The sequence below is a fragment of the Squalius cephalus genome, assembly GCF_949319135.1.
Source record: "Squalius cephalus genome assembly, chromosome: 3".
Taxonomy (NCBI): Eukaryota; Metazoa; Chordata; class Actinopteri; order Cypriniformes; family Leuciscidae; genus Squalius; species Squalius cephalus.
This window is the reverse complement of record NC_137124.1, coordinates 55,531,392-55,543,430: the sequence shown is the minus strand read 5'-3', so window position 1 is coordinate 55,543,430 and position 12,039 is coordinate 55,531,392. Positions and strand designations below refer to the sequence as shown.

At 36.6% G+C, this 12,039-nt stretch overlaps 1 protein-coding gene across 8 annotated transcripts in view; it reads left to right on the top strand.

The window, feature by feature from the left end:
* The window catches only part of tead1b (TEA domain family member 1b), a 75,836-nt gene that overhangs the window by 60,511 nt on the left and 3,286 nt on the right, over positions 1-12,039 (top strand). For 5 of the 8 annotated variants that reach the window (XM_079866120.1, XM_079866125.1, XM_079866123.1 and 2 more), the window contains 7 exons: positions 3,241-3,375; positions 3,659-3,705; positions 6,133-6,194; positions 6,299-6,423; positions 7,417-7,590; positions 8,852-8,992; positions 10,047-10,199. In XM_079866120.1, the coding sequence (XP_079722246.1) occupies positions 3,241-3,375; positions 3,659-3,705; positions 6,133-6,194; positions 6,299-6,423; positions 7,417-7,590; positions 8,852-8,992; positions 10,047-10,199 (837 nt within the window). Of the gene's footprint in view, positions 1-1,303; positions 1,316-3,240; positions 3,376-3,658; positions 3,706-6,132; positions 6,195-6,298; positions 6,424-7,416; positions 7,591-8,851; positions 8,993-10,046; positions 10,200-12,039 lie in introns of all 8 variants that reach the window. The other 3 variants (XM_079866118.1, XM_079866121.1, XM_079866119.1) reach the window with 1 other exon arrangement.

The following is a 12,039-nucleotide window of genomic DNA, read 5'->3' as shown; positions in this document are numbered from 1 at the left end:
GCGAGCGCCCTCAGATCACTTGGACGTGGCTGTGTACAAGAGTTAAAAAACTATATAAACACTGTTCGTTTTCTCACACAAACCGCTCGTTTCGTGTCTTAGGCCATCAATGTGTACTTACGATGGGGAATTGTTTAATTTGGACGATGGGGAATTGTTTTAATTTGGACTCTGTGCATGCTCTTTGAGACAGTGACCACAGACCTGCATTAAATGACTGACAGACAAGAACGGTTTGACCTAAAAATATAAAAATTGAAACTACTGCGGAAAAAAGACACCTACATCTTGGATGCCCTTGAGGTAAGCTAAAACATACCAAAATTTAATTTCAAATTGAACTATCCCTTTAATCTTATAAAAAATACATGCGTAAGGAGACGAACTGTTGAGGTTAGCGAAACAATTTTCATCATGTTAAAAATCCGTATAGAAGTGGTCACAAGCAACAGTCAAAAGTTTAAGTAGTGAATACCTAGTTCTGAGATGAAACTCTAGATGGCGCAGGCAGTCTTTAACTAATTTGGTAGCGATCAAATCATTATCTACATAGAACATCTGATTGGTTGCTGTTGCATCAGTGGCCAATGAGCTGCGGCTCAACATTCAGCATTGCTGTTAGCAGTCTAAAGTTTTCTGAAACCCTCCACCTTCCCCAGCTCCACCTGTATATATCTGCTATGGGGGTTATTTCATGTATGTTACATGTGCAGCAACAGCAGCATTTCTTAAATGCTCACAGCAGTGTCTGTGAATGCATTGACAGTAGCAAGTCCCGCCAATACCAAATACATTAACATTGCCATACCCATTACCATGCCAATCTCTATTACCATGCAAATCTCTATTACCATGCAAATCTCTCAGAGAGTTGTCATGACAGAAATATATTTAATAGTCATCAATTCATGATATGAAATTTGTAAATAAAATCATTCCATTTTAGACGGAAAGGAGGAATAAAATTACCATAGTGCACCATGTCAAAATTACGCAGCTCCGTTGATTTTATTTGAAGCAGCCTATATTTGCGTGTTGCAACATGCTAGACCAGGCTGGTGTGAACACGGTGTTAGCTGGTGAAGCTTGGTGGAATCTGTCTAACCATATTAAACTACTTAAGAATCCTGACATCCAAAACACAATTTATGCTGGTCTTTCAGCAGGAATTAATCTGTGAATCGGATCTATAAATCTGTGAACTTGTCACAAGTCTCTCAGCACACTCATAAATTGTTTGAATTAACTTGCCAAAAAGTGCAAATTGAAAATTGACGATGTAACCTTGTTTGTTTGCATTTAGGTGACAAGCATGGTAAGTACGAGTCCTCAGTGCTCTTGACTGTGCATCGACGTGTCGCCGTCACTGTATAGCAGCTGCTAAACACCTGCTTGAGCTCTGAGTCTCTCTGCCTCTCCCTAAGCCAGCTCTCACTCTCTCATACGTGAGCCATGACTCCCAGCATGTTCATCCTCCGCTTATGCCCACTTTTCACTCTTTTCAATGCAGTTCGGCTCCAATTTACTGGCTGTTTAACATGATCAGTGGCAGGACTTCCATCCTGATATGGCCATGCACACTATACAATAAGCACGTGGAATGTTTGCCTTTGTAGAAAATAGGCATACACACTTTAGCTCCGTTAATTAAATTAACAGTTTTAGAAATGTGTCTGTGCGCAGACATTCCTTGAGTTATTTAAACTCTATATTCAGAAATCGTCTTTAGCCTCCTTGTGAAAATAACAAGGAGGATGTGTAAAGGAGAAAGTGATGTCCTTCAGGCACTTTTCTCTAATGCGTTCATCTGTTCTGTTTCAGCTCAGTTTGGTGACCTTGATTGGAGCTTTTAAAATGAGAACATTACACACAGCAAAAAAAAAGAAAGTTAACATAACTTAAACCTTGTTCCCGACTGACACAATGCATTTTATTAGAAATGTAGGAGCTGCAAGATAATACGTAACATTAAATTCACTTCTCATTCACTCTGCACTCGATATTAAACATTATAATCTCCCGTTCTCTGCGCTGGAGGCTTTCGCTCTTTTCAGACTTTCCGTCTTTAGTGCTAGCACATTCCTCTTAAGATCAATGGCTTTATAGCTCTGAAGAATCTTTTAACATGCTTTCTTATCTGTGGATCTGTGTGTGAGCGCGTGGGCTGCTTTATATTCCCATGTTCTGTGTTCACTGTAGGGGGGTGATGGTTTCCAATGTCTCACGGTTCAGTTTGTACCACGGTTCTGTGGTCACAGTTTTTATCCAGTAAATATAGAAATATTTGAACTCTTTTATTGTTTGTGATAATTAATTAAGACCACTACATCGCAAATATTCACTCTCAGTGTCAGTATTGCAGGATGACCTGTTATTACTGTTATCACAGTGAACATCACTGTATTGGATTCATAGTTTTATTGCATGTTCTAATTTATAAAAAAAATAATAATAATTATTAACCTAACAATTTAAGTGGAAAGTAAAAAAAATATATATTGCATTGTATTTTTCAATTAGATTTTCACTCCAATTGCTAGGCCGATAATTTGTACTTTCATTACCGGTCCAAAAGTTTGGAATAATTAAGATTTTTTAAATGTTTTTCAAATAAGTCTTTTATATATTTGTTTGTCTGTTCAAAAATACAGTTAAATCAGTAATATTGGGAAATATTATTACAATTTAAAAGAACTGTTTTCTATTTTAGTGTTTTAATGTAATTTATTCCTTATAAAGCTGAATTTTCAGCATCATTACTCCAGTCTTCAGTGTCACATGATCCTTCAGAAATCATTATAATATGCTGATTTGCTGCTCAAGAAACATTTCTGATTATAATGCTGCTGAAATTTCAGCTTTGCCATCACAGGAATATATTACATTTAAATTATATTCAAATTGAAAACAGTTCTTTTAAATTGTGATACAATTTCACAATATTATTGTTTATACTGTATTTTGGATCATATGAATGCAGCCTTGGTGAGCACTTTCAAAAACATTAAAAATCGTATTTATTCCAAACTTTTGACCAGTACATTTTTGTAATAAATTAGAAAACAATTCAAGAAGCAAGCATTTACACTGGTCTCAGTCTCCCAGACTTGTAAGACATGAGATGAATCATGGTACAAACGTGTGTAACGAACCGTGTTTTTTTGCAGAAACAGTTGAACCCCTAGCTCACCGTGTCCATCCGTTTATGAGTTTTAATTTCTTTTGTAAATGCTATTAAAGGATCAGAGCGTGAAGGACAAAGCTCTTCAGAGTATGGCCTCCATGTCCTCGGCTCAGATCGTCTCTGCAACAGCCATCCACAACAAACTGGGTCTTCCGGGCATCCCGCGTCCTGCCTTCCCCGGAGCAGCAGGGGTAAGACCGCCCTCTGGCACCCACCTATCAGTACACTTACTTCAGCCACACGGCTGGCCACCGGGTCCAATCCCATTACACACCCTCAGAGCTGTGCCCCATCACCTGCCTTCATCAGATAAGCCCACTAATGCCACACTCAAGATAACTAGACTGCATGGCACATAGTACACCTCGTTTTTCAATGGCAATGTGATAACTCGTGTATCTAGAGTGCACAGACGATGTGTGTGTGTGTGGATAGCCTGTGTTTTGTTGTCTATTTATTTATCTTATTCTCTAGTTTTGGCAGGGCATGATATCCACGGGCCAGCCTGGATCCTCACAAGAGTGAGTATCTCTTGAAGTTTTGCTACCATTGTCCCACTAAAGCTATTCCTCGTATTACAGTGCATGTAAGGCACATCAAACATTCTTTTTCTGCTGCTGCTGCTTCTTCACCTACCTCTTTTTATATACTTTCTTCTTCTGCACCTTCTTTTTCTGCATCTTCTTATTCATTTTCTTTTTCTGCACCTTCTTCACCACCACCTTCTTCTTCTGCTTCGTTTTCTTCTTCATCTGCATCTTCTTGTTTTTCTGAATCTTCTTCTCTGTCTTCATCTGCACTTTCTTTTTCTTTGTCCATAATTGGACAATTAGACTGTTCAGTCTAACTGTCCCACTGTTCAGTCTAACTGTTCAATCTAACTGTCCCACTGTTCAGTCTAACTGTCCCACTGTTTAGTCTAACTGTTCAGTTTAGCTGTTCAATCTAACTGTCCCACTGTTCAGTCTAGCTGTTCAATCTAACTGTCCCACTGTTCAGTCTAACTGTCCCACTGTTCTGTCTAACTGTCCCACTGTTCAGTCTAACTGTTCAATCAAACTGTCCCACTGTTCAATCTAACTGTCCCACTGTTCAGTCTAGCTGTTCAATCTAACTGTCCCACTGTTCAGTCTAACTGTCCCACTGTTCTGTCTAACTGTCCCACTGTACAGTCTAACTGTCCCACTGTTCAGTCTAACTGCCCCACTGTTCAATCTAACTGTTCCACTGTTCAGTCTAACTGTCCCACTGTTTAGTCTAACTGTTCAGTCTAGCTGTTCAATCTAACTGTCCCACTGTTCAGTCTAGCTGTTCAATCTAACTGTCCCACTGTTCAGTCTAACTGTCCCACTGTTCTGTCTAACTGTCCCACTGTACAGTCTAACTGCCCCACTGTTCAGTCTAACTGTCCCACTGTTCTGTCTAACTGTCCCACTGTTCAGTCTAACTGCCCCACTGTTCTGTCTAACTGTCCCACTGTACAGTCTAACTGCCCCACTGTTCTGTCTAACTGCCCCACTGTTCTGTCTAACTGTCCCACTGTTCTGTCTAACTGTCCCACTGTTCAGTCTAACTGCCCCACTGTTCAATCTAACTGTCCCACTGTTCAGTCTAACTGTCCCACTGTTCAGTCTAGCTGTTCAATCAAACTGTCCCACTGTTCAGTCTAACTGTCCCACTGTTTAGTCTAACTGTCCCACTGAACATTCTTCCCACTGTTCAGTCTAGCTGTTCAATCAAACTGTTCCACTGTTCAGTCTAACTGTCCCGCTGTTCAATCAAACTGTCCCACTGTTCAGTCTAACTGTCCCACTGTTTAGTCTAACTGTTCAGTTTAGCTGTTCAGTCTAACTGTCCCACTGTTCAATCTAACTGTCCCACTGTTCAGTTTAACTCTCCCACTGTTCAATCTTACTGCCCACTGTTCAATCTAACTGTCCCACTGTTCAATCTAACTGCCCCACTGTTCAGTTTAACTCTCCCACTGTTCAATCTTACTGCCCACTGTTCAATCTAACTGTCCCACTGTTCAATCTAACTGCCCCACTGTTCAGTTTAACTCTCCCACTGTTCAATCTTACTGCCCACTGTTCAATCTAACTGTCCCACTGTTCAGTCTAGCTGTTCAATCTAACTGTCCCACTGTTCAGTCTAACTGTCCCACTGTTCAGTCTAACTGTTCAATCAAACTGTCCCACTGTTCAGTCTAACTGTCCCAGTGTTCAGTCTAGCTGTTCAATCAAACTGTCCCACTGTTCAGTCTAACTGTCCCACTGTTTAGTCTAACTGTCCCACTGTTCAGTCTAGCTGTTCAATCAAACTGTCCCACTGTTCAGTCAAACTGTCCCATTGTTTAGTCTAACTGTTCAGTCTAGCTGTTCAGTCTAGCTGTTCAGTCTAACTGTCCCACTGTTCAGTCTAGCTGTTCAGTCTAGCTTTTCAATCTTACTGTCACACTGTTCAATCTAACTGTCCCACTGTTCAGACTAAATGTTCAGGTAGGCTACTCATAATTTCATGCTTTACATTCTTCTGCCTTTAACTTCTTATTCTTTTTCACATTCTTCTTTGTCTGCAACATCTTCTGAACCTTTTTATTCTCTGCTAACTTGTATGTGTTTCTTTTGCTCTCCTTGCAAGCACTGGTATTTCCTTCAGGAAATGCAAATCTTATTTATTCTTTCTGTCTCTGTTTTGTCTGCTTTATTGTCGTTCTCTTCTTCTTGATGTCTGTATTTTCCCTGACCCTTCCAGCTTTCTCTCTTTCCCTCAGAGGGATCAGCAATAGAGGAAGCCTTTCCAGAGGCAATGATGGGTTTAATCCAAGTTTGAATACTTTGCGCAGCTTTGTTTCTTCTTTGCTGTATAACCCTCTTAATCTCTTCAGTATGTAGTGCCGCTAGACTGCTCATTTTCCTGTTCTTAGTTCTCCTTTGTCTTTGTTTTAGCATTAAGCCATTTGCCCAGCAAGCGTACCCTATCCAGCCAGCTGTCACAACTACAATCTCAAGTATGTCACCGTTTGCCTTTTTTTTTTTTTTAAATGTATCCATTCAGATTTAACACTCTTTTTGTTTAGAAGAGCTAATATTCAGTGTGTGTGTGTGTGTGTAGGTTATGAGCCCGCGACAGCACCGGCGCCCTCAGTTCCCGCCTGGCAGGGCCGATCTATCGGTACATCGAAACTCAGGCTTGTGGAATTCTCCGCTTTTCTGGAGCACCAGAGAGATCCAGATTCTGTAAGTAGCTTCTATGTCACTCTTAAAATAAAAATTAAAATAAAAATGGAGCCGTTTACTTCTTAATACAGATTCCTGGTCTTATTGTGCATGATTCATCATTGACCTTCAGCCTCCCAGTCAAAAGTGGGTGTTTTCAGATAGGAGTCCTCCACAATTGACTGAAAACACACATTCTAGTATGAATTCTAGTATGCAACGCCTACTTTTCACAATTTAATATATTCCTGATTTGGAAAAATACATTTTTTGCTCTTTGAATATCAGATAAATTGGTTTAACCAATTTTATGTCTCCAAAATACACTGAATTGTGAAGTTTTGTTGTTGTAACAATTCAGGTATTATCACCTTTACAAAAAAGTATTGTTTCTGTACCATTGTAAAATACTGTCGTAGTGATACTGACATTTTTTTATATACTGTTGTACTTAAGTGAATGACTCCTAAAGAAACCTAATTGAAGTCTATCGCTGTGGCCTGTATGCCAGTGATATGCTTGTGTTAAATTATATAAAACTAACAATTTGAATTAAAGAGTAACTTTAACTGTAACTGTCAGGTTGCATAAATTATCTTTAGTTAATGTATTATGAACAAACACAATTTAACTCTGAGCATTAGTATGTATAAATTAGCATCAAGATTATTGTTTATAAATTGTCTTTTTTTTTTTTTTATAAATGAACATTTTATAAACCTTTTTGTCATGTCTATTCAATAACTTACTTGTCTGCAACAATGATGAAATGTATGTGAATTGTCTCCATTGCAGGTGATTTTCTCACCAAATATTGTTATTTGTTTATTTGATTAATCATGATTAATTAGCTTACTTAATCAACATATCAAGAAATAAATGTATTTACAATATTGAATAGATTGATATCCCTAGTTATAAAACTAAACAATCAAGTACTTGCAGTCATTTTGAGAAGATATCCTGTTTCAAACATGTTTTCTTTGTCTTTTTTTTCTTTTTTTTTCTGTGCAGTATAACAAGCATCTTTTCGTGCACATCGGTCAGACAAATCACTCTTACAACGATGCCTTGCTCGAGTCGGTGGATATTCGTCAGATTTACGACAAATTCCCAGAGAAGAAAGGAGGGCTGAAGGAATTGTTTGGCAAGGGTCCTCAGAATTCATTCTTTCTCATAAAGTTCTGGGTGAGTGAATCCCGGCAAAGAACGAGCATCTGTTTAGTGATTCACAGACCCTGCAATTATCTGCAAAAGAAGATATCGTAACTCACAATTAGTCCAGGAAGAACTTAGTATCATTATTATTTAGGCTTAAAAACAAACATGTACGTAGAGTGCTGTGTAATGCATGCCCACCCTGTGCCAAGGTTTCTACTCTAATAAGAGCGCAGTTCATGTTTACCACCCATACAACTGCCTATTTAACGCAAATATTTATCCACCGAGTGATTACATGCATGAATAATTGTGCATTTCCCTAAAGACACTGGGCCACTTTAGGTTTAAAGACAGCCGTCTCTTTTTGCATGTCCAGGCCGCCGCTGCTATATTTGGCACGGCATAGCTGAAGAGTCCATGATCAAAGCTTGCACTTATTCCGTTTAATATCGGGAAACAATTGGATGACCTGGTTGCTCCTCTAATAGCTATTCAAACATTGTATGCATTTTGTGAAATGCTAACTAGCGGCAACCAACAAAGTGGGCCTCGTCGTGGTCGGAGCGAGGCTGCTCGAATTCCGTTTGAAGTGACGGAGGGATCTGAATTTCAAATGAAACTCTGGATCTGCACAATAATGCCTCTCTTGAATATGATGTGAAAATGTAACAGGCTTGTCTTAATGAAAAGAGAGTATGCCAGAAATGAATATTTGAGCTTTCTCTGTAATGAATATCGTGTTAGCTTACTGAAAGAGCGGAGAGCGAGCTGTTCTTTTTTCCGCTCTTTTTCAGAATATTTTTGAGTGCCTTTTTTTACTCCAAGTTATTTAATCTATTCTTTCTAACCTTAGACACAGTCTTTTCGTTAATACTTGAATAGACTAATATTGAGAAATAGCCTTGATTGGTAGTTTAGTATAAGGATAATGCAGTCTTAAAGGGATAGTTAATCTGAAAATGAACATATACTCACCCTCATGTTCTTCCAAACCTGCTTGACTTTTTTCTTATATGGAACACTGAAATATTGCAGAAGGTCCACACAAAAACACAATAAAATAATTATAAAAGTAGTCCATACTGTATATAATGCTCCAAACTGAAATTTAAGTCCTGAAAATCTTCCATATACTGTATTTTTTTGTTGTTGTTGCTGTGATTACAATCTCCACTAGATGGCAGTTTTGTATTGAACGTTATATGTCAGTAAATCTATCCATTTGTTCTGATATAGATTTCTTTTTAATTAATTTGATAATTAAAGCTTCAATCTCATTGGTTCATAGGCTGACTTAAACTGCAACATTCAGGATGAAACCGGGGCCTTCTATGGAGTGACCAGTCAGTACGAGAGCCCAGAGAACATGACCATCACCTGCTCCACAAAAGTTTGCTCGTTTGGCAAACAGGTTGTGGAGAAAGTGGAGGTGAATTTTTGAGTTTTGACTACAGGATTTAACATTTGAATGGAACATTAAATGTTCTCAATTTAATCTCATATTAGAGTGAGAACATTTAATGCTCCATTCAAATGAGAAAAAAGTGTTTTGCTCTTTCATATCTCAGGACACTTAATGGAAATCTCAGTCTCTGAAAAAAAAATGGTCTTGGGAGAACTTGATAAGAAATGTTTAGAGAAATGTATTTTTAATTGCAGACTTTGGTATCTTAATCTGAGCAATTTGAGACATTGGTGAGATTTTGAGATCAATAACGTGATTTTAGAACCTCTACCATTTTTAGCCAGAAAAAACACATGGTATCTCCTGTACAAAAATAAAATGTTGTCTGTACTTTGGTCAAGACTTTTGTAATTTATTTATTTGATTGTAAAGCTGAATTTCAGCATCATTACTGAAATTCTTCAGTGTCACATGATCCTTCAGAAATCATTCTAATGTGCTGATTTGCTGCTCAAGAAACATTTCTTATTTTTATCAAAGTTCAAAACAGTTTTTGCTGCTAAATATTTTTGTGGAAACCATGAGACACTACCATTCATAAGTACTTTTTAAAAAAGAAATTAATACTTTTTAGCAAGAGCACATTAAACACAATAAATTACAATAAAGACATTTATAATGTTTAAATGTCTCCATAAAAAAAAATGTTAAGCAGTTTTAATAACTGTTTTTAAAATTAATACAACATAATAATAAAAATCATCAATAAAAACTGAGCAGCAAATCAGCATATCAGAATAATTTCTGAAGGATCATGTGACACTGAAGACTGGAGTAATGATGGTGAAAATTAAGCTTTGTCATCTCAGGAATAAATTATGTTTTAAAATCTAAATTAAAATGAGAATAATAATAAAAAAAGTTATTTTGAATTTTAATAATATATCAGAATGTTCTGTTTTTACTGTATTAAACAAATACAGCCTTAGTGAGAATAGGAGACTTCTGGTAGTGTATCATATGCCATGGTGTTTTTTTGTTGTGCATTCTCTGATCTCCCTCTCACCTCTCCTCTCAGACGGAGTACGCTCGCTTTGAGAACGGCCGCTTTGTTTACCGGATAAGTCGGTCTCCCATGTGTGAATACATGATCAACTTCATCCACAAACTCAAACACCTGCCTGAGAAATACATGATGAACAGCGTCCTGGAGAACTTCACCATCTTATTGGTGAGTCTGCATGTCCATCAGTGATGTTTAAACCAATCAGTGAAAGCCTGTGGCCTCTGAGCTGATACGACTCTGCATTCCTAGCATTCCTGTGGCGCTGTGCAAAGCCTGATAATCTCCTGCAAAGGGGGAGGAACCCCTTTCTCTAACCTTCACACACACATAAGGATTAGAGCCCTATTCTCCCCTACAGTGAGGGTCTTACTAATGCACTTTCCCTGCTCTCTTCCCTCAAATCCCTCACATCCTGGTACGATGGAGGTTTTAGTCATGATAGAAAGACTGAAAGATGTGTTTATAGTGTATGTTGTTGAAAGGTGGTGGTTGTTGAAGGGTTGATCTCAGGTGATCCAAACACATGCAGCGCTAAATGCACAGGATCCAATGTGTGAAATGTGTGAAAAATGATCCAATCATTTAAAACACTTTTTAAATACTAATGTATCCCAACCGTACCTATCAAGCCATCATTGCACCATATCAGGGGTTTTAAACATGGTCAGTTAAATGTGGCTTTTAAAGTCAAGTGCTTGAAAAAAGCCCAATATAAAAGCACAAGACTTAATAAAAAACTTTTTTTTTTTTACGCACTTACATAAAGTGATGCATGCAGTCAAAACCCTGAGACCTTCCTCTTGATCAAATCCATTCACAAATCTAAAAAACACATCCAGGTCACATTTCTCACCAAAATAAAATATTTTAGAACCATAAAGATTGTTTGCATTATCCCATAATTTTCAGGACAATGTTCCCACATCAAATTCGTATTACTGTTATGTGTTGTAGATCTTTAGAAAGCTAAAGATCTTTATTTTATAGCGCTAAAAAGCTTTATTTTTTCAGTTTTTTGCTAAAAATCTTTTTTTTTCAGTTTTTTGCTAAAAAGCTTTATTTTTTCAGTTTTTTGCTAAAAATCTTTTTTTTTTTCAGTTTTTTGCTAAAAAGCTTTATTTTTTCAGTTTTTTGCTAAAAATCTTTTTTTTTCAGTTTTTTGCTAAAAAGCTTTATTTTTTCAGTTTTTTGTAATTCTGGTCATTTTCATTATAGTATCATCAAATATAGTAGTCTGCTGGTCAGGTTTTTCATATCATTTTATTTTACTTCTCAAAGGTTAGAGAAATGTACTGTAAATACTGCTTTATTTTTTATATAACATAACACAAATACTACTATGATGTACACTACCATTCAAAAAAAAATTATTGAAAAAAAAATTATATGTTTACAGTTAAATACACTGCAAACAGAAATGTTGTGAAATAATATTATAATTTACAAAAAAAAAAAAAAAAAAAATTAAATATTTTAAAATGTAATTTATTCCTGTGATGCACAGCGGAATTTTCAGCATCATTTCAGTGTCACATGATCCTTCAGAAATCATTCTAATATGCTGATTTGCTGCTCAAGAAACATTTCTTAATATTATCAATGTTGAAAACAGCTTAATATTTTAATAATAATAAAAAAAAATCAGGATTCTTGGATGAATATAAATGAATATTATGAAATGAAATATGAATGAAAAAATTTCATTTGAAAAATTATTTTTTAGAACTTCATCAATTTAATGAATCCTTGCTGCATACAAAAAAATAAATAAGAAGAATTAAGAATTAAATAAGAATTATATGTTTTCCTTTATAGTAATGATAATTTAGGGGTGTTGTGCTAAATTTTCTAAACATTTTGTAGACATATGGTTAGCACTTTATTTTAATGTGTACTTGTTACACGTTGGATGTATTTACTATAGTAATAACTATAAATTAGTCATAATTGCATGCAACTAACCCTAAAGTTAGTTGTACTTTCAGTACTTAAATGTATAATTACA